The 23446-nt window shown below is 39.5% G+C and overlaps 1 protein-coding gene across 1 annotated transcript in view; it reads left to right on the top strand.

Annotated features, from left to right (window-relative positions):
- kcnh8 (potassium voltage-gated channel, subfamily H (eag-related), member 8) overlaps nucleotides 1-23446 on the top strand; it is a 78383-nt gene that overhangs the window by 41699 nt on the left and 13238 nt on the right. The window contains exons 8-11 of the mRNA XM_047816015.1: nucleotides 17763-17966; nucleotides 20031-20230; nucleotides 20963-21212; nucleotides 21518-21732. Coding sequence (XP_047671971.1) covers nucleotides 17763-17966; nucleotides 20031-20230; nucleotides 20963-21212; nucleotides 21518-21732 — 869 coding nt within the window. The remainder of the gene's footprint in view (nucleotides 1-17762; nucleotides 17967-20030; nucleotides 20231-20962; nucleotides 21213-21517; nucleotides 21733-23446) is intronic.

Here is a 23446-nt window from a genome sequence, read left to right on the forward strand (position 1 = left end):
GATCATAAGCACAACCCATCAATATATAAACACTATGGAGCAATCATTAGACACAACACAAAAAAATGGAGAATGGAGCATCCAGGGCATGTAGTTAAAGAAAATGTTGTTTGTTACTGTATACACAGTATGTAAATGCCATTTGCAATAAAGAAAATATTACAGTAACCATCACTTAGTACTGTCAAAGAAAATTATAAATGAAAAGCATAATAAACTCAAATGTTGTTCAACTGAAAAGTCTGTTTTACACAATTCAGTCTGCCTCAGCGTCACGTCTTCGTGCTGTGTCTGGCCAAAGGACTTCATCCACCTCACAGGCAATGTTGTCCCTTGCCAGGCAACGGGGGAAAAACCCTCTGGTGTGTCGGATCCAGCCTTGACAACATTCCACACCTATGTCGCCACAGGCCAATTCCATAGCCTCTAGAAGACTTACCCCGTTATATGGGTTTCGGTCATAGACCTTCCACCGCCATGCAGAGAAAAATTCCTCGATTGGGTTTGAAAAGGGCTGTATGGTGAAAGGAAAACATTTAAGAATTGCTGGTTGATATTGAACCATTCATGTACACGGACACTCCGGTGAAAGCTGACATTGTCCCAAACCACCACATACACAGCATGCACTGCCTGCTGATAATACTGGTGCTCACGCTCAAATCAAAGTTTTCAGCACCTTTTTAAAATAGCAGGTGTTCACCAAAGTGCTGTACAAACAATATAAAATAAACATTAGAACTAAAAAGCATAAAATAATACTAATAATAATAATAATAATAATAATAATAATAATAATAATAATAATAATACATTTTTTTCCAATTGCTAACACACAGTTTTTCAAACTAGTCTGGTTTTATCAAAATACTTAGCACCATTCACAAAACCACACACCCAAACTGCAAAATACCTCATATATCCTGCAAAATGAAGCACTGCAACCGAAACTACACATAGCATCATCAAAATCAAACTTTTGCATGAAATAGCACACACTTCATTCATATTACCAGATTTTTGCCTAACCAACTACACACTGTTGGGCATAATGAAAAGCACCCCCATCTTTAGTATGCTTTGCCATAATACTAAAATATGTATCAGATTGTTCACATGCACAGAAATATTATTTAATATATATTATTTTAATATTATGCAAGAAAAATAATTAGGCAGCATCTTGCCGCACAGCCGGGTCTGGCCACAATGCCTCGTCAACATCACAAGCAATATCTTCCCTTGCCAGACATCGAGGGAAGAAGAAGTGCCTTGAGTGCCTTATCCATCCCTGAATTGCACCCACATCAATCTCATCACATGCTTCTTCCATGGCCTGCACAAGAGGCATGCGCACAAAGGGATGCTGGTCGTATACCTTCCACCTCCATGCCGAAAAGAACTCTTCTATGGGGTTCAGAAATGGTGAGTATGGTGGGAGGTATTGCATGAGAAATGTTGGGTGGTCAGCAAACCAGTTTTGGACTGGGGCTGCACAATGAAAGCTCACGTTGTCCCATACTACAACGTACCGGTTTCTTTGATGGTCTGCATCATTCATACAGTCTGGTGGTATGAGAATGTTGTGAAGTCTGTCCAGAAATGTGAGAATATGGGCTGTGTTGTATGGTCCAAGTTGGCATGACGGTGGAGGACACCATGCATACTGGAGATGGCAGTGCACATCGTGATGTTCCCACCACGTTGGCCAGGAACATCTATAATGGCTCTGTGGCCAATGATGTTTTCGCCCCCTTCTTCTGGACTTTGCAAGGTTGAACCCAGCCTAATCTATAAAGATGATCTCATGTGGAATTGCATGAGCATCCATTTACAGTACTCCCTGAAAACAAAGTACAAAAATCAGTCAATATGGTGTTATCCAGTACACTGGGAAACAATGTTGTGTGTAGTGTACTGCAGTCAATATAGTACTTATATCCACATATGCTCGTCTGAACTATTTGTTACTTTGAGAGTTTCTCTCAAACGGCACATTATAAAGTTGTTTAATTCTGATTTGGTTTCGCTAGAGAATGCGAGCCGATGTGGACAGACTGACTCGTTGAATGTTGCTGAATAAGGTGTTGTCTTGGATGATGTGGCTTTGAATTTCTCGTAATCTGATTTCATTACTTTCCAAAACCAAGTTTACAATGGCAGCTTGAATGAATGAACATTTGGCCCCTTCCTCCACCATGGTGTCGTCTCTCAGTCCTTTAGAAAAAATAAAAGAAAAATATATACAGTATAGGGCTTGGACAATGCAGCCTAAATATTTTCCCCCACAGTAGAGTACATTGTACAGGAAACTTGTACAGTTCATGAAGTAAACAGATGTCACCCAACTGATACACTATGACATGGGGTATACTACATGTGTACTACATGAAATTTTGGTTACATACCTGTTCTCCAGTCTAAAGGTCCGGATGACAGATGCGACAGTAAAACGGCTCAAGTTTGGCTACACTCTCTGTCCAGCCTCACGCATTGTCAGCCCATGGTTGATGACATGATCTACTAGGGTTACTCTGATTTCATTTGAAAGTGTTTGTCTTCTTTGACCATGAACTCCTCTACCTGCTCTACCTCTCACTCTTCCTCCCCCTCTTATTCTCAACCTCCCTCTTCCTCTTCCTGTTCCTCTTTCTGCAATGTCTTCCATAGTTGTTGTAAAAAAAAAAAAAAAAGGCTGTCACCTGTGGTCTTTTCATAGTGCTCACATCCTGATTGAAGTGTTAACAATTAACCATTGAGGTGTTTGGCCATGTGGCACATGTAATTGGCCAATTAGCTCATGTAGTGTCATTTTGAATGGCAGTGTTTTGAAATGGCAAACATGTGACTTTATGTCAGATTGTTGTGTCTTATACGGAGAACTATGTTCAGTGCATTTAAAAAGTGACATTTTGAAATGCAAAATGTGTGTAAAGCAGAAAATGTGTTTAGACTTTTGGAGACTTGAGAAGAAGTTTTGCTCTCTGTGTGTCAGTTTAAATAATTGTGCTGTGCATGTCATTTTAGTGTGTTAGCAATTGGAAAAAAACGTAATAATAATAAAAACTAAAAAGTAATAAAAATGCAATAAATACAATAATAATTAGTAACACACACTAAAAAGAACTCCTAACAGGTAACTCTCATACTGCGTTGTATGCTGCACCATACAAATATGTTTTTAAATGTGATTTAAAAACAGCAAGTGAAGGAGCCTGCCTAATGTACAAAGGCAAATTATTCCAGAGTTTGGGGGCCGCTACTGCAAAGGCACGGTCACCTCTGCTCTTTAATCTTGCATTGGGGGATACTAAAAGCAGTTGCCCAGCAGAACATCCCGAAGACCACCCAGAAAGGTTAAAAGATGTTCAGTGTTGTATGGCCCCAGGGTTGCATGATGGTGGAGAACCCCACGGTTACTTATGGCTGCACAAAGGGTGACATTGCTACCACCCTGGCCAGGGACACCCACGATGGCACGTTGGCCAATTAAGTTCCTGCCTCTCCTCTTTGGCAGATTGAACCCTGCTTCATCAACATAAATGCATTCATGTTGCCTTTCCATGGAATCCAGTTCAAACACTCTCTACACATGTAAAAAAGGACACATACAGTAATTAGTTTACAGTAGCAAGTGATACAGAAAGACAAACTTCTGCAAGTGTATTTGTATACATACATTACAGTATGTACATACCCTATACTAGTATAAAGGGCAGTTTACAGTAGTTGTCGGTTGGCTAGTACAGTAGCATAGAATTGTACTGTAAGCATCAGAGCTGAAAGTGTCTGAGTGTACACTTACTTGTACATATTGACATCGTAGTTCTTTGACCCTGTAATGAGTCTGTCTGTGTTTTTGCCCTGTTTCTGTCTGCTGTCTTGCCCTGCTGTTAATTGTTTGCTCCGCCCACTCATTTGTCACCATGGACTATTGCTCTCAATCCTTTCCCCAGGTGTGTTGTCTTAGTCTCTGATTGTCTCTGCTTTGTGATTGGTTCCTATTTGCTATATCTACTCTGTTTGTTCACTTCCCTGGTGTTAGTCTTGTGTTGCCTGCCTGACTGTTTTTCTGTTTCGTATGTTGGTCTATTAAAACTATAAAAACTATAAAAACTGCATTTGGAACCTCACTCGCCTTTGTCCCGCCATGGGGAGGGGGGGGTCTATAATGAGTCTGTCTGTGTTTTTGCCCTGTTTCTGTCTCCTGTCTTGCCCTGCTGTTAATTGTTTGCTCCGCCCACTCATTCAATTCAATTCAAGTTTTTTTTGTATAGCGCCTTTTGCAATAGACATTGTCTCAAAGCAGCTTTACAGAACATAAACATAGTGCAGAACGTAAACATAAGGAATAATAAAAGAAATAACGAATAATAAAAGAAAAATAATTAACAGAATAAAAAATTCAAGATTATTATTAGATATATATAGTTCACAATGTGTATGTATTTATCCCCCTATGAGCAAGTCTGAGGTGACTCAGGCAGCAGTGGCAAGGAAAAACTCCCTTAAATTGGTAAAGGAAGAAACCTTGAGAGGAACCAGACTCAAGGGGGACCCATCCTCATATGGGTGACACTGGGGGTGTGATTGTAATATACAGTCAAACAAATGTTGTATTGGTGTAAGGATCATAGACTTCAGATCTCCTTAGTATCACAGAGTCTAACTGGAAATGTCTCAGGATTCTTAGAGTCTGCCTCAGCTCAGTGGACGTCCAAAGGCTTCGTCTCACAGAGGACGTTGGGAGCTGGTACAATGTCTGGATGCCTCGGGATGGGTACAAAGAGAGAAGCTGTGGAGAGGGATTAACATATCTGCTGTTCATAAAAATGTGCAGGTCTGATGTACTGGTGCAGGATATTATAGGATGCATTATGTATATGCTTGACTAAAGAGATGAGTTTTTAATCTACATTCAAACTGGGAAAGTGTGTCTGAGCCCCGAACACTATCAGGAAGACTATTCCAAAGTTTGGGAGCTAAATAAGAAAACGCTCTACCACCTTTAGTAGACTTAAATATTCTGGGAACTACCAGAATTCCTGAGTTTTTTGATCTCAGAGAGCGTGAAGGATTGTAACGTGTTAGAAGACTAGTTAGATACATGGGAGCTAAACCATTAAGAGCCTTGTGCGTAAGTAACAGCAGTTTGTAATCAATTCTAAACTTAACAGGTAGCCAGTGTAGAGATGATAAAATTGGGGTTATATGGTCATACTTTCTTGTCCTAGTGAGAACTCTGGCAGCTGCATTTTGGACTAACTGTATCCTATTTATTAAAGATGCAGGACGACCACCTAGTAATGCATTACAATAGTCCAGTCTAGAGGTCATGAATGCATGAACTAGCTTCTCAGCATCAGAGACAAACAGGATGTTTCTCAGCTTGGCAATATTTCTAAGGTGGAAGAAGGCTGTTTTGGTAGTATGGGCGATATGATTTTTAAAAGACTGGTTGCTGTCTAATATAACACCAAGGTCTTTCACTTTCACTGTTGAGCTACTAGTAACAGTACATCCCTCTAAATGGAAGTTAAGTTGTGAGAGTTTCTGTGCACTGGTTTTTGGACCTATTTTTGTCTTATCAGAGTTTAACAACAGAAAATTGCAGTTCATCCAATCTTTTATCTCTCTAAGGCATTGAGTTAATTTGGACACTGTGGCTATTTCATCTGGTTTTGATGAGATATATAACTGTGTGTCGTCAGCATAACAATGGAAACTAATCCCATGTCTTCTAATAATGTTCCCTAATGGAAGCATGTATATCGAGAAAAGCAGAGGTCCTAGAACTGATCCTTGAGGGACCCCATAATTAACTGGTAATAAACTGGAGGATTCACCATTTAATTCTACAAAATGGTATCGGTCTGACAGGTAGGATCTAAACCAACTTAAAGCCTGTCCATGAATACCTGTGTAATTTTGTAAGCGATCTAGAATGTTGTGGTCTATAGTGTTGAATGCAGCACTAAGGTCAAGTAGAACTAATAAGGACATACAGTCTTGGTCCGAAGCTAAGAACAAGTCATTTGTAACTTTAACATGTGCAGTTTCTGTGCTATGATGGGGCCTGAAACCTGACTGAAACTCTTCAAGGATGTTGCTCTCCTGTAAGAAGGAGCTCAGTTGAACAGACACAACCTTTTCAAGTATTTTAGACATAAATGGAAGGTGTGAGATAGGTCTGTAATTTGACAGTTAATTTGGATCTAAGTTAGGTTTTTTGATGAGTGGCGTAATAACTGCCAACACTAAAGACTTCGGGACGTAACCTAAAGATAACGAGGAGGATATTAAGAAGAGGCTCACCAGCTTTATGTAACACTTCTTTCAGTAGTTTAATTGGGATGGGGTCTAGTGAACATGTTGTTGATTTAGCTATAGTAATAAGTTTATCTAACTCTTCCTGTCCTGTACTTGTAAAGCTCTGTAAAGCCTTAGGTGAGATTGTGTCACTAGTTGCTCTCATATGTTGAGCGTCACCTATTTTATTCCTGATACTTTCGATTTTATCAGTGAAGAATCTCATAAAATCCTCACTACAGAACTGGGATGGAATAGTGTGTTCAGATTTCTGTTTTTTTGTTAAACTAGCCACTGTGCTAAATAAAAACCTGGGATTGTTCTGGTTATTTTCTATGAGTTTGCTCATTTGCTCAGCTTATAGAGACGTCTATAGCTGGACATACTGTCCTAATACGCAATTCTAAAAACCTCTAATTTAGTTTTTCTCCATTTCCATTCGAGGTTACGGGTCTCCCTCTTGAGGGTGTGAGTATGACTATTATACCACGGTGCAAGTGTTTTATCTCTAACCTTTTGTAATCTGACTGGGGCAACAGTGTCTAATGTGCTAGTGAATATAGCGTCTATGCTGTTAGTCATTACATCTAGGTCGTTTGTGTTTAAGGGTACAGTAAGAAGTCCAGACAGATCAGGCAGGTTATTTGTGAATCTGTCTTTAGTGGACGGAATAATAGTTCTACCGAGTCGATAACGTGGAGAGACATAGTTAGTCTGTTCTACGGGTAGTGTGTACATTATGAGGTAATGGTCTGTGGTGTCATCACTTTGGGGAATGACATCTATATCAGTGACATCTATTCTGTGTGAACTCATTTGTCACCAAGGACACTAATTGCTCTCAATTCATCCCCAGGTGTGTTGTCTTAGTCTCTGATTGTCTCCACTTTGTGATTGGTTCCTGTTTTCTATATCTACTCTGTTTGTTCACTTCCCTGGTGTTAGTCGTTGTTGGTATGTTGTGTGTTTCTGTTCGATATTCCCATTGCCTGTTTGTTCTGTGTTCTGTCTTGTGTTGCCTGCCTGACTGTTTTTCTGTTTCGTGTGTTGGCCGATTAAAACTCTAAAAACTGCATTTGGATCCTCACTCGCCTTTGTCCCGCCATGACAGACCCGTTCTGAGTTGCGGTCAAAGGATACTCTGTACACTTTTACATTTACAGCATTTGGCAGACGCCCTTATCCAGAGCGACGTACATAAGTGCTTAAATCTCTAACATTGAATACATTAATGCTGGTTCACTAGGTTACATACTTAAGATACCATGAGTTTAACCGGAAAACTCTTTTTCTTTTTTTCTACCGGAAGCCAGTGGAGGGATCGCAGCAGCGGGGTGGTATGTGAGAACTTTGGCAGGTTGAAAACAAGCCGGGCAGCTGCATTTTGAATCATTTGCAGAGGACGGATTGCGTTCATAGGTAGACCTGCCAGCAGTGCATTGCAGTAATCCAGTCTAGAAATGACAAGAGACTGAACAAGTACCTGAGCAGTCTGTGTGGACAAAAATGGCCGAATCCTTCTAATGTTGTAGAGAAGAAACCGACATGACATGAGCGAGTCACATTAGCAACATGAGAGGAAAAGGACAGTTGATTGTCCATGGTTACCCCAAGGTTGCGAGCTGTGGCTGAAGGGGAGATCAGATCATTGTGCAAGGATATAGCAAGATCATGACCTGCGGATGAATCACCTGGGATGAACAGCAGTTCAGTTTTGCTAGGATTGAGCTTTAACTGTAAGAGAACCCATGTGATGAAATAACTTCCCCAAGAGAGTGAGTATACAGGGAGAAAAGAAGAGGACCAAGTACTGAGCCCTTTGGGACGCCAGTGGAGAGTCTGCATGGAGCAGATGTCACTCCCCTCCATGTTACCTGATATGAGCATCCTTCCAGGTAGGAGGTAAACCATTCCCAAGCTGATCCACAAATCCCAAGACTCTTGAGGGTGGATAAGAGAGTCTTGTGGTTGACCGTATCAAACGCTGCTGAAAGGTCAAGGAGGATAAGGATGAATGACAGTTTGGCTGATCTAGCAGTATGTAGCTTCTCAGAGACATCCAAAAGGGCTGTCTCTGTAGAGTGAGCTGCTTTAAAGCCAGACTGTTTGGGATCTTGGAGGTTGTTCTATGAGAGATAGACAGACAGTTGATTATAGACAATGCGTTCAAGAATTTTTGAAAGAAATGAGAGAAGTGATACCGGTCTGTAGTTACTGATGTCTGATGGATCCAGAGCAGGTTTCTTTAGGATGGGAATAACCCTTGCTCTCTTGAAAGTAGTTGGTACCTGACCAGATGCTATGGATCTATTGACGATAGTGGAAATGAAGGGCAAGAGGTCTTGTGAGATGGTCTGGAGCATAGTGGTAGGGTGTGGATCCAATGGGCAGGTGGTAGGATTGCAGGACTGGATGAGTTGTAAAATCTCTTCTGCTGCCACAGTTGAGAAATGTGACAACGGAGGTGTAGGGGAATGCATACTCTGAGATGTAAGTGCAGCCGGGGCTGAAGTGAAGGTCCGGCAGATTTCCTCAATCTTCTCCTGGTAGAAAGAAGCAAAGTCTTCTGCAGACAGGGAGGATGAAGAAGGTGGAGCCGGGGGGTTGAGCAGAGAAGAGATAATGTTGTGGAATTTCCGAGGGTCATGTGAGGAAGCTTCAAGCTTTTCCTTGTAGAAGGAAGTCTTGGCAGAAGTCAAATCTGAGGAGAACTTGACAAGAAGTGTTCTGTAAAAACCAAGATCTGCATCAAGTTGTGATTTCTTCCACTTTCTCTCTGATGATCTTAGCTCTTTTCGATTGTTGCGCAGCACATCTGAAAGCCAAGGAGCAGAACAAGAAGTTTTCTTGGGTTTAGTGAACTTAGGGCAGACGAAGTCCATAGTTGAGGAAAGAGATGAGAGGAAAGTATCTGTGGCTGAGTCCAAGGGTAGTGAGGAAAAAGACTCAGTATCAGGAAGGGAAGAAAGAGTGCCAGAAGCCACAGATGAAGGGGAGACAGAGTGAAGGTTGCGGCGGGTAAGAGTGAGGGGGTGAGAGGTAGTTTTAGGTAGGATAGGTAGAGTGATGGTGATGGATACTAGGTGATGATCAGAGACGTGGAGTGGGGTAGCAGTCACGTCTGTAGCTGGAGAAGGACGGGTGAAAACCAGGTCCAGGACATTGCCTCCTTTGTGTGTGGGGATGTAGCTGTTGAGTGTGAGGGAGAAAGAGTCGAGAAGAGACAGGAGGGAAGAAGAATGTAGCTTGTCAGAGGGGAGGTTGAAGTCACCAAGCACTGTCAGGGGGGAGCTATCGGAAGGGAAAGCACTAAGCAGTGAGTCCATTTCTTCCAGGAAGTCTCCTAGGGGACCAGGAGGGTGGTAGACAACAATGATAACAAGGTTGATAGGAGAGGTAACTGAAATGGCATGGAATTCAAAAGAAGAGATGGTTAAATGAGAGAAGAGTAGAGGTGTAAAGCACCATTTCTTTGACAACAATAAACCTATACCACCACCCCTGCCTGTTTCTCGTGGTGAGTGAGAGAAAGCATAGGCAGAGGATAAAGCAGTTGGTGTAGCAGTGTTCTGTGGGGATATCCAGGTCTCTGTTAGAGCAAGAAAATCAAAGGAGTAATGGGAAGTTAAAGCAGAGATAAAATCAGCTTTCTTTACCGCAGACTGACAATTCCAGAGCCCACCTACCACCACTGTTTGAGACTTACACAACAGCGGAGGGTAGATGAGGTTACTGGGATTGTGACCTCTGCTTTGTGGATGAGAGCATCTGCGAGAGTAGGCCTTGAGTACAGAGATGTGTTTAATGCACATATTTGTAGTCAAACAAGAGTGAGAATTAAGGTATGGTAGAATATATCAAACAGTACTAGACACTAATGTTAGAGAGGGATTCTGACAAACCGCTACAGACGCTACAGAGAACCTTCAATTTAAATAGGTAAGCCCTGCCCCCAATTCACACCTTAAAGGAGACTGAAACTACTCCTGATTAATCAGCTGAGAGAACAACAAAGACCAACACTATAAAAATCAACAATGGTATAGAATATAACACAATTCAAATCACACTACTCTAGAACAAAGTGAGTTAGAAATACTAGAAATACTGGATTTTTTATTTTCTGGTGCAGGTCCCAAGGTGTGATTCCCCCTGTTGAGATTTTCACAGTTCTTCAGCCCTGCTTTTGTTGTGCAAACGGCCCCATCACCTGCGTGGCCTGGCTCATTTGCATTTGTTCACTCAGAGTAGCTCAGATCCAAGGCAGGCCAAACCTCTGTCTGTGACGGAAACCTTCACGGCCTATCTATACAAAATAGTCTGTTTAATTTATATAAAAAATTGTGTACTAAGGTTTGTCATTGCCATAGTACATATCATATTTATACAACCCTTGTGCAGACCTGGGGTCTATTTGACTCATCTGGAAAGTTTAATGTGTCATAACTTGGGTTTCCTTCTACATATTTGCCTGAAATTTACCAGGATTGTTCCACATTATGAACTCTGCAAGTAAAATTAATCTTGTCCTCCCGGGTCAATTTGACCCGGGCACATTTAGTGAGGCAATAGGTCACACTTTTACCCTTTTCAGCGCAATGAACATACATACCTGTACAGACACAAAAATGCACACATAAAATGTCCACTAACACACGCACCCAAAACACACTCACACACCACACACACACACACACACACACACACACACACACACACACACACAAATTGGGCATTGCATTTCATTATGCCTTTTGATACACTTTTGCTATGCCTTTGCCTAGCAGAGGAGTGTGTATGAGACATGAGGAGTGTGTTTGGAACAGTAAGACTGTGTATGAGATATGAAGAGGAGTGTTTATGAGACATCCCTTACTTGGGAAAGAATGAAAAGTTGCTAATACATGAATAAAATGAAAACTTGCTAACACTTCAGTCTCCAACGTATGTTTGTAGACAAATGTCATAAGCTGAGTGAAGTTATGGTCCATGGCTTTTGACATGTTCTTACACATACAGAATAAAATGATGTAATTTCATTTTCATTGGCCATCAATGAATTATAACACCAAAAGTGAATTTTGAGAACAAGAACCCAACATGCCTCCACAGAAGATGCACCGTGGTACTGGGAAGCCCTGTCTGAGCCAGACGACAAAAGACAGCACTGTGTGGGTAGAGGAGGACATTGGAATGTCCAGTGCAGTAGCAAATCGCTTGTGCTTCACTGCGCAAGCTGGACCGCAAGGGCGACTGGGGTACTTTCCCAAGTAAGGAGATGCATTGCAGACATATTTGGTCTCCAAATCCGTGGCCATCCAGAACTTGATCCCAAATTTGTCTGGCTTGGTTGCGATATACTGTGTGAATGGACAACAAACCATGGTAGGGAACAGCTGTTCATCTATGGTCATGTGTTTTCCTGGAGTGAAGCTCTCAGCACAGTTCTTGTTGAAGCATGTCCAGATGTCGGAGACCACAGCAAATTTGTCTGTTAGAAGGTGTTGTATAATTGAAATGAATCCATCTCTTGGCAATGTCTCTTTGAAAGCCAGGAGATTGTTTTGAAACCATTTTGACCATTTATAATGTCAGTAAATAATAAAACCTGTTTTTTCCAGGTCAAATTGACTTGAAAGTTTATAAAGTAAAAATTCTACAATGATCACCATTCTGTGTGATCAGCTTACATTTTGAACATTTTATACTTATGTCCATTTTGCCTACCAGATGCCATCTGATCACCCAAAAACGGGCTACACACACACACACACACACACACACACACACACACACACACACACACACACACACACACACAATTCACCCTCATATATGGCCATGGGTGTTCAATTCAATTCAATTCAAGTTTATTTGTATAGCGCTTTTTACAATAGACATTGTCTCAAAGCAGCTTTACAGAACATAAACACAGAGCAGAAGGTAAACATAATTAATGATAAAGGAATTAACGAATAATAAAAGAAATAAGAATTAACAGAATAAAAATTCTAGATTATTATTAGTTGTATATAGGTATATACACACCACTCAAAAACTTGGCATAATTTATTGTGAATAAAACTTCCTTTACACCTCTTATGCTTTTTTATTATATTTAAGTTATAAACAATAAACCTCATGATATTATGCCATGATTTTAAGTAAAATAAGCAGAAATTATTAAATATTATTTTGGATAACCACTGGCTGGTGTATGTCAAACATCCCCAGGTCAAAGCTGACTGAAGCAACTAAATTCATGAATAAAAGAGAGAAAACAAATATGATTTGAATATGAAAACACAACATCTGTGTGTGTGTGTGTGTGTGTGTGTGTGTGTGTGTTTCGGCAGATCATATTTTGCCCTCTGCTTGGCAAAGGCATTTCAAAAGTGAAATATTTACAAATGTGTAGCTTTTTTTTTTTTTTTCTGGAGGCCTAATGAGATGCAATGCCCAATTTGTATGTATGTGTGTGTGTGTGTGTGTGTGTGTGCTGTGTGAGTGTGTGTTTTGGGTGCGTGTGTTAGTGGACATTTTGTGTGTGCATTTTTGTGTCTGTATGTATGTTCATTGCGCTGAAAAAGGCAAAAGTGTCCCCACTAAATGTGGCCGGGTCAAATTGACTCGGGAGGACAAGATTAATTTTACTTGCAAAGTTCATAATTTGGAACAATCTTGGTAAATTTCAGACAAATATGTGGAAGGAAACCCAAGTTATGACACATTAAACTTTCCAGATGAGTCAAATAGACCCCAGGTCTGCACAAGGGTTGTATAAATATGATATGTACTATGGCAATGACAAACCTTAGCACACAATTTTTTTATATAAATTAAACAGACTATTTTGTATAGATAGGCCGTGAAGGTTTCTGTCACAGACAGAGGTTTGGCCTGGCTTGGATCTGAGCTACTCTGAGTGAACAAATGCAAATGAGCCAGGCCTCGCAGGTGATGGGGCCGTTTGCACAACAAAAGGAGGAGAACAATGGAGCTGTAGGGGTGCTGGTAGGTGTGAGGTCCAGGGATTTTACGCAAAATTGCGCAGGTTTAGCAAAGCTAGTAAGCAGATAGTATACAAAAGACAGGAACCTACTTTACCAGAAGACAATATAATCAAATGTAGAGAGTTAAAGCACACTTGCTTCATGCGTAGCCTGTTGCGTTTGAGGACACGATCAATGGTCAAAAGGCTGACACTGTTCATTCCGTCAAAGTTTGCATTGTCTTCAACAACTCTTTCCTGTATTTCACACAGGTGGATTGCATTGTTTTGAAGGACCATATCAACAATGAGAGCCTCTTGCTGTTGGGAGAACATACCAGTCCTTCCACCCGCCTGTTGTAGTCTTGCAATTCTACAAGAAGGGAAAATGCTTATTTCCCCCAGTCATTTTTCTGTTGACAAAGATATGTACTGGCTCAAATGAATACAGTAAACTTTCAATTACCGAAATGAAAAGAAACATTTACCTGTTTTCTTCTCTGAATGTCCTGACAATGGTGGCCACAGAGAATCTGCTCAAATTGGGTTGAACTCGTAGGCCTTCTTCCCTCATTGTCATACCATGAACAAGAACATGGTCTTTGACTGTTGCTCGAATATCATCTGAAATGACTGCTCTTGGTCTTCCTCCTCTTCTTCCTTCTCCTCCTCTTACTCTTACTCTTCCTGTGCCTCTCAGATTGTTTCCCACCATTCTTACATCCACCCAACACATCTGTGCCCTCTGAACTGGTTTATATTCTGGGCAATTGGTTTTATCACATCATTAGAAACAAGTCTGTTCAATTTTGAGTCATTGTGTTTTACAGATGACAACTAGTTGTAGTTGTGTTTACTGTTTGCCGCGTGTGTTTACCAATTTGCATTTGTGCATCTCAAGTGCATCACAGTGCAAAATGTGTTTAGTGAAAGGAATGTGTTTAGAGTTTTGCCAAAAGAGTGTCTGATTTGACAAATTGGTTTAGTTCACTGAACATTTGATTCAGAGAATGGGGTTTAGTGTTTTAGCAATCGAGAACAACTGTAATACAAAATTGGAGGAAGACCATTGTAGAGAATGTCTATGTCGCATTGCAATTTCTCTTCACTGGAACTATGAGGCTCAAACCTGTTCCAGCATGACAATGTCCCTGTGCATAAAATTGTTCCTGTTGTTTGAAAGAAAAGATAAAAGTGGGGCAGAGAGAAAAGCAAATACTGTAGAAGGGTGTTGGGGCAGGAGAGAGAGAGAGAGAGAGAGAGAGAGAGAGAGAGAGAGAGAGAGAGAGAGAGAGAGAGAAAGAGAGGGAGAGGGAGGGAGACACAGACAAACAGACAGACAGACAGACCGACAGACAGAGAGACAGACAGACAGACAGACAGACAGAGAAAGAGAAAGCTAAGAAGGGCCAGAGGATGAATATAAATGTGAGGTGCTAAAGATGCTCTTCAAGGTTTCTGTCACAAAATCCAGGGACTCAGATGCAAGTGAACAAATGAGACTGGAAAAGAACCAAAAAAAGGATAATTATTACATAATTATAATTAACATAATTAATGGCAACTAAGCAGTGAAAACACAGAATTAATTCATTTAGGGAGAATGACTATATATTACTATTATGATAGATAGATGATAGATAGATAGATAGATAGATAGATAGATAGATAGACAGATAGATAGATAGATAGATAGATAGATAGATAGATAGATAGATAGATAGATAGATAGATTTAAAGGCAATGTACAGACATTATACATATAACCTTTATACCTTGCTGAAAGAATTAATAAATGAATCCACTGCTCCAAATAGCTCACACAGATTGATCATAGAGCTGCTCAGAGCTGCATACATCTGCTAGTTCTTAAAAAAAATGTTTAAGTAATTCATTAAGTAAAACTTGAACATTCCAGGAGGATGTTTTGTGTCTGTCTTAAATAATCCTCCATTGTTATTAAAATAAAATATTTTCAGAAAATCGTAGAGATATTATTATGAAATTCTGCTTAAAGAACCCAATTTTGGCTCTTAGACGCTCTGTTTGTATCAGATCATTATGTTAGTGTCTTAAAAAAAACAAAAAAAAAACAAGTAAATCTGGTAAAATCATTTTAAATATCTGTTTCTTGATTTGGATAGACATAAGATCTCTTCAGAAATTTCCACTGGACTGGTTTAGAAATCTGTTGTTAATTTTTAGATTGACAGAAAACAGAGTTTTCCTATAAACCCAAAGAAAGAGCAGCCACTTTTCCAGACTGGTTGTGAGGGTTGTTATCTACAATGATCTGTTTGCTTTCCAGAGAAAATGTAGATTAACTTCACTTCCGTATCATCATCTGTAACCTCTTTCAATGACATCAAGGTTAAGTACACCAAAAAAGTTAACCCAATAATAAAAAACTTAATTGATTAAAGCTAACACACGCAATTTATTAAATGAAATTAAAACAAGAATTAACTAGAGATGAGCATGAGTATTCAGGTGTTTTATCAAGCACCTACTCAACTAGTAAATAACTTATATATTCTGAATATATTTTGACATGCTCTGCCCTGGGCGAAATGTGCGAGATCATTTGTTTATGACCTCATTTATGCCTTCATCTTGTTTTAGCCTAGACATTCTTTCTGTTCTGATAAACATGCACTGAACCCAGACTTCATTATCAACTCATCAAACCATCAGTAAATGAGTTAACCACCACACCTTGTTTTTGTTTACCAATGTTGCATATAGATAATACAGAAAATGGCACAATTTTTTTCTGTATAAATATTTCCTGTTAATCTTTGAAGAGTTTTTCTATTCAATTGTTTTTTGGCACTTTCTTTCCTGGTATCAGCTCAGTTATAGCAGCAGATTCAGATTTCTTCTCTAAGTGAATCAAAATTTCGAACAATAATGTTCCTCAGGATTCATAAGCTTTTTTTTTTAAAGGACGTTAATGCAAAATGTGCAAAACTAATAAAAATGCAGAGCATGCAAATAAATTTGACTTTATTGACTAAATGCGTAGGACATGCCTTGAAATATGAATGACTGTGGAGCATCAGTGCAGTGGCATCCGACTGAATTCACTAAAATAAATGAGTATGTCATGTTAAAGTTTTAACAAACAATAAATAAAGACATGAGTTCATGGGTTAGAAAATTCACCTCTAACTTAAAGCCAACTAAAATTATAAGCAAGAATTACAACACTGTCGACAGTCTGAAAAGAATTCACATTAAATCGAGAAAAAATTATTTTCATATTCAAATATTAAAGAAAGAAATTAAATTAAGTAACTTGAACAGAACCCTATCCATGGTGTCCCCCATTTTGTGTATGAGGGGGTTTGTGGATGTCATTTAAGTGGCTGTTCTTTAAGATCTGTTCAGGTGTGTTCTCATTCAGAGGGGACTTATACTTTCATAATGAACCACCAGAGATGGGGGACTCGAGTCATATGACTTGACTCGAGTCAGACTTAAGTCGCAAATTTGAGACTTGAGACTTGCTTGACAAATATAAAAAAAAGACTCGACTTGACTTTGACTTGACATTCATGACTTGAGATTTAACTCGGACTTGAGTTAAATGACTCAGAGATAGGAGACTCGACTTGGCTCGAGTCAGACTTAAGTCGCAAATTTGAGACTTGCTTGACAAATATTAAAAAAGACTCAACTTGACTGACTTGACATTCATGACTTGAGACTTGACTCGGTCTTGAGTTAAATGACTTAATAATAAATAGGAGACTCGACTTGACTCGAGTCAGACTTAAGTCGCAAATTTGAGACTTGAGACTTGATTGACAAATATTAAAAAAAGACTTGACTTGACTTTGACTTGACATTCATGACTTACTTGTGAGTTGCACATGTACCACCTCTGACCTACCACCTCTGTGAACCACAGACTGACCCAGTGGTAGGTCCATTTGAGTTCATGCTGCACCACCATCCAGTACGTCTCCATATATAATGAGCTGATGGAAATTAGATTTTGAACGTACTACGCCTTCTGTGGCATTACATTACATAAGTGTTTATTAGGGTAATTTGCAGTTACAGATTGTTTACTGTAGAGTCTAAGGAACCATATTTATCTCATGGAAAAAAATGGCACTTTCTTGTCGGTGCTCATTCATGTGTCTTTAACTTTATTAATATTATTTCTTGCAATCAATGTTTTTGAAGTAAGTTAGTTTTGATATATCATTGTTTTTTTATGTCCTCTAGGGAACCAGGTTTGCTATCCTACATCCAACATAGTTAAAAGATTAAAGCTTACAATGTTTGAGTTACACTGAGTTACAGTGGATACGGTAAATGTCTTAATAACTGATAGATGATTATTAATAACTTAATAAATGAAAAAAAAGTTAATGCAAGATGAAAAACTTACTTTGGCCTTTTTTTTACTCGTGATTGAACTGACATTGGTCATCCATGCAAAACTCATTAGGTTGGTTACATGAGCTGGGAAAGCGTTTGGAGCTCCCTTATACCACAGTGAATGGATCAGCTAACAGCGGTCCATCATTACGCAGTGTCTACATCGCGTCACTCTACTTCACTCTCAGCAGTTTGACAAGTGTGGGCTTTGGCAATGTCTCTGCTAATACTGATGCTGAGAAGATCTTCTCTATCTGCACAATGCTTATTGGAGGTGGGTGTGTGTCTGTGTGCATGTGTGTAAGTAAGTGACAACTGGCACTATAACATTTTGAAATCTTTTTGAACTTGAAGCATGATTATGTTATTTTTATGCAACATGCATGGAAGAAAACTAAAAGTAAATAAGGACGTGTTTATCTGATGTTCACTATATGTGCGAACATTAGTAGGCCTTACTAAAAATATGTGCTTCTTCCCCAAACTGTTGTGACAAATTTGGAAGCACACATTTATACTGTAGATTGCCTTTGTATGCTCACTCATTACAATTTCTCTTCAATGGAACTGTGAAAAATGCCCCTGAGCTTCATGAAGACAGAGTGGACACTCAAGTGTCCTTCACCTTTGGCATGAACTGAACACTGACTGAACCCCAGACCTACTCACTCTTACACCAACAGTGTCTGATCTCACTAATAATCTTGTAGCTGATTGAACACAAATTCTCACAGCCATGATCCAACAGCGGAGCTAATTATAACAGGGGAATAACGTTTTCTATTCATTTTACACCATGTGCAAATAGGCTGTGGTGTACAATGAAGTGTTAGTACTGTATTTTACATCAATAATTTATGGCCTTTTCTTTGTGTAACCCTCTGTCTGAAACTGACTGTTCCCCACTGTTAACTTTTTCCACAATAACATACAGTATACACACACCTAAACAACACATACAGTCCACAGAAAGACATTCTGACAATGCCAAGTACACACCACACTGCATGTGCATGTACAGTAGGATAGAGTCATTTTTTAATCATCTTATTATCAGATAATGTTCAGAGGCTCTGGAAGGCCTAGATCAAATTGATAATAAAAACCTAGATAAAGGGTGCAATATAATATTTTAAGTGAGTCACTGTTGTACTGGCTTTTACATCAGTATTAATGATCTAAGCAGATCAGTAATGATATCTGGTAATAATGGCATCGTTCAGTGGGTTGGATATATTAGGCATCAATCAGTTCTTAAAGTTGATTTGTTAGAGCAGGAAAAATGGGCAAGTTTGACAATGGCCAAATTGTGATGTCTAGACTGTGCCAGAGCATCTCCAACACAACAGGTCTTATGCAGAGTATGCCGTTGTTAATACCTACTGAACATGGTCCAAAGGTAAACAGGCATCAAGTGTTATGGTTGCCCAAGGCTCAGTGATACATGTGGTGACTAACAGAAGGGGAAAATAACATGTAGATCAAGATGATTATTTGCCCTCTAAATACTCCAGTGCTCAATTTGATTAAGTGTCTGTGGCATGTGCTGGACAAACAAGTCATGATTATAGAGGATCCACCTCACAACTTACATGTTTGGGGTTGTTATCATGTTGGAATACTGCTGGCAGCATTCATAAGTCTATTTCCAAAACACAACCTCTAGATATTATGCTATATGATATGGTGGACCATGGCGAGGCCTGTTCTGAGGGGAACCTGTCCTGTAATGGTCTTGGTCCTGGCCACCATGCTGCAGCTCTGTTTCAAGGACTTGGCGTTCTTCTTATAGCCTACTCCATCTTTATGTAGAGCAACAATTCTTTTTTTCAGATACTCAGAGAGTTCTTTGCCATGAGGTGCCATGTTGAACTTCTAATGACCAGTATGAGAGAGTGAGAGCAATAACACCAAATTTAACACACCTGCTCCCATTCACACCTGAGACCTTGTAACACTAACGAGTCACATGACACCGGGAAGAGAAAATGGCTAATCGGGCCCCATTTTGGACATTTTCACTTAGGGGTGTATTCATTTTTGTGTCTGGTGGTTTAGACAATAATGGCTTGTGTTGAGTTATGTTGAGGGGACAACAAATTTACACTGTTATACAAGCTGTACACTCTACTTTACATTGGAGCACAGTGTCATTTCTTCAGTGTTGTTACATGAAAAGATATAATAAAGTATTTACAAAAATGTGAGGGGTGTACTTACTTTTGTTAGATACTGCACATTCCAAATGTACAGTAATTACTAATGCAAAACTTATATACAAATACTAAAGTTGTTTTGTGTGTGTTTGTGTGTTCGTATGTGATTTTCTCCATGATAGCACTAATGCATGCTGTAGTATTTGGTAATGTGACAGCCATCATTCAGCGCATGTATTCACGTTGGTCCTCGTACCATACACGAACAAAAGACCTGAAGGACTTCATAAGAGTGCATCACCTGCCGCAGAGTCTCAAGCAGCGCATGCTAGAATATTTCCAGACGACCTGGTCTGTCAACAATGGCATAGACTCAAATGAGGTACCACTGTCTGTACAATTTGTTTGTTCTGAGAATGAGTTAAAAAAACAAACAAAAAAACACATCACTAATCTTCATTTTCAGTGTGTTTGATGGTTCTACGAAACAACTGCATCAATGACACATTTGGCTGGAAATATTGAAATAATTTATATATTTGTATTATTAACAATAGCTGGTTAATAAGGTAATTATGGCAAGAAAGGCAGAGTTTCTTCATTCTACCTTTGAACCAAGACCCTATACCTGAAGCTCGAGCAGTGAGGAAAAACGAGATAGAATATAAACACGTCGCTAAATCACAGAGTTATGAATAATAGATGGTGCACCGACAGGAGGGAATTGAGAGCGTGAAGGAGGAGTGTGACGATATGAGAGCGAGTGTCTAGATCATGTAGTGACAGACTCCAGTCAGGATAGAAAGATGACTGATGAATGAACGTTAGCAGTAGTGAAGAGTGAAGCATCAGTACTACACTCTTTGACTCGTTGTTAAGAAAGCATAGTTCCTGGATGTCACTTACTGTTGTTACATAAAGTGCAAAGTGCGATAAAACTGCAGGTAATTGTCAGAGCCCCATCTGTACATATTCATAATACAACTGATTTTCTGTATTTTACAGATTATTATATTCACACAGTAAATTATAATCATTGCTGTTAATTATTTTGACACTTGTTGATTGCTTAATTGGAGTTTTAATTGTGTAAGTGTTATTTCTCTTGGTCTAGCTCCTGAAAGACTTCCCTGATGAGTTGCGTTCAGACATTGCCATGCACCTGAACAAGGAAATTCTGGAACTGACTGTGTTCTCATCTCTGAGCCATGGTTGTCTTCGCTCTTTGTCGCTGCACATAAAGACGTCATTTTGTGCACCTGGAGAATATCTCTTGCGACAAGGAGATGCACTGCAGGCCCTGTACTTTGTCTGCTCTGGCTCCATGGAGGTGCTTAAGGATGGCATGGTGCTTGCAATTCTTGGTTAGTAACTCTGAATGTTTACAAATTCCTCTAGATATATGGCAATGTAACCATGTACATTTATGTAAAGTGTATATACATAAAAGATATACATAAAAGTCCATGATACTGTCTCACCACTAGCATGTGCATTTCACTGAACATGATGGAGACATAAAATCAGCACTTAAAGCACTTTGATGATGTTTAGTATGAATACTGATTTTTGAATACTGATTTACATGTGAACATCTACTCCATTATATATTCTCTCACTATGGCCATAACTGACCATCACTTTATTGTACACATGTCTGCATTTACAGGTAAAGGGGACCTGATTGGTGCCAACTTGTCAGTGGAAAACTGGGTGATAAAGACAAGTGCAGACGTGAAAGCACTGACATACTGTGATTTGCAGTGCATTAATCTGAGGGGACTGTATGAGGTGCTGGACCTGTACCCGGAGTACTCTCACCATTTTGTTCAGGACATCACTCAAGACCTCACCTACAACCTCAGAGAGAAGAAAGGGAGCCATGTAAGCATTGTATATTTTTAAAATCTCATCAGCCAGATCCTTGGGCAAACCACAACTTCATTTAAAGACAATAACCATTCTTCTTTATTTCTTCTTACATTTCACATATTTGATATCTATTACTCAACTGGTAGTGGTACAGCTATATACCCAATGTATGCAAGACAAATGTATGACTTTATGTTGAGGTGGAGATTGAATTCTAATGTCAAAAGGCAAGGCCTTTGTCCTGTTGTTGTACATCACTAGGTCCTTTGTTGTCCTTGTTGTTCCGCCCTTTTGGTATTGCCTTGAGATGTGAGAAGATCAATAAAGAGTGATGTTGGACCAGAGCGTTTGTGGGATCAGCAAAGGATTAAGAAGACATGAGGTGTGCACCCATTAGGGGACATTCTCCCTCACACTCTGGGGTATACTGTATTTAGTCCACTCTGAAATTATTGGAATGGCAAGACCAAATCTTTTGTCTTTGTTATACGTTTGGGTTTGAGGTAATTTGATGAATATGAGACGATGGCTTCAGATTTCATTTCCTGATAATTACATCTAGTGTTAAATACCTTGAAACATCTTTTAGGGAACCCCACAGCGAATCACGTTTCATGTTCACGAATCATGTTTCCACCTAACTCTGTCCTCATCATCCTCTACTCTTGCACCAATTACCTTCATGTCCTCATTTAATACATCCATATATCTCCTCTTTGTTCTTCCATCTTGGTTCCAAGATGGCGGCACGGCAGTAGCACGCAGCGGCCTCTCCGGATTCAATACGGTGCTATTTACGTTTTTTAAAAGTTTTTAGCCCGACCATTGCTACAGTACTACATGGATGCCAGAGACAGCGGTGTTCATGTATACAAACAAAAGTACACACATCCTTTACTCAAGTAGAAGTACAGATACTCATTTTTTAAAAGACTCCATTAAAAATAGAAGTAGTGACTACACTCTTTTACTCAAGTTAAAGTAAAGAAGTATGGGCTCTGACATGTACTTAAGTAAAAAGTTGCCGTTACTCGTTACTACTACCTGTTTAGTGTCATGCTGGTAACTGGACGTCATGTGTTTATATATATATGAGTGTGTGTGAGTGTGTATATGTATAGGAATATATAATTTTGGAGTGTGCTGATGGATATCAAGATTGTTACGAAAGGCAGGCACTGATGTAGGTGAGGTAGGGTGGAGTCAGCCTTCACATTCATCCCAAAGGTGTTCAGTGGGGATGAGATCAGAAAACAACCACATATATCAGGAAATGTCAGGTGACCCAATACTTTTGGAAACATAATGTATACCAAGTGTATCACCAAGGCCATATCCCAAACTGTAGGGAGATTCCAGCTCTGTCATTGAAAACAACTCAAAATTATTGTGATGTTTTACAAATTACAAAATTAATGTTAATTAAATTAAGCACTTCGTGTTTTTTGGGTAGACACCAGGGGCGGTTCTAGGATTTCAACTTTAGGGGGGCTTAGCCCTCAGTGAGAAGTTAAAACAAGAAGAGTTTTATATTATATATTATATGACAACTCTGGTAATAAGAATAGTGAAATTTCACTGCTTTTGGTTGCCGTCTTTGCGTCTTTCTGCCCATTAACTTTATAGATAAACGCCTCCAGCTCTGACTGCCCGTACCTGTGCTTTTCCGTTCAAATAATGCAGACAGCTGAAGACGCACTTTTGAAAGACTACAACACACGCGTGT

This window comes from Tachysurus fulvidraco, chromosome 7, assembly GCF_022655615.1.
Source record: "Tachysurus fulvidraco isolate hzauxx_2018 chromosome 7, HZAU_PFXX_2.0, whole genome shotgun sequence".
Lineage (NCBI taxonomy): Eukaryota > Metazoa > Chordata > Actinopteri > Siluriformes > Bagridae > Tachysurus > Tachysurus fulvidraco.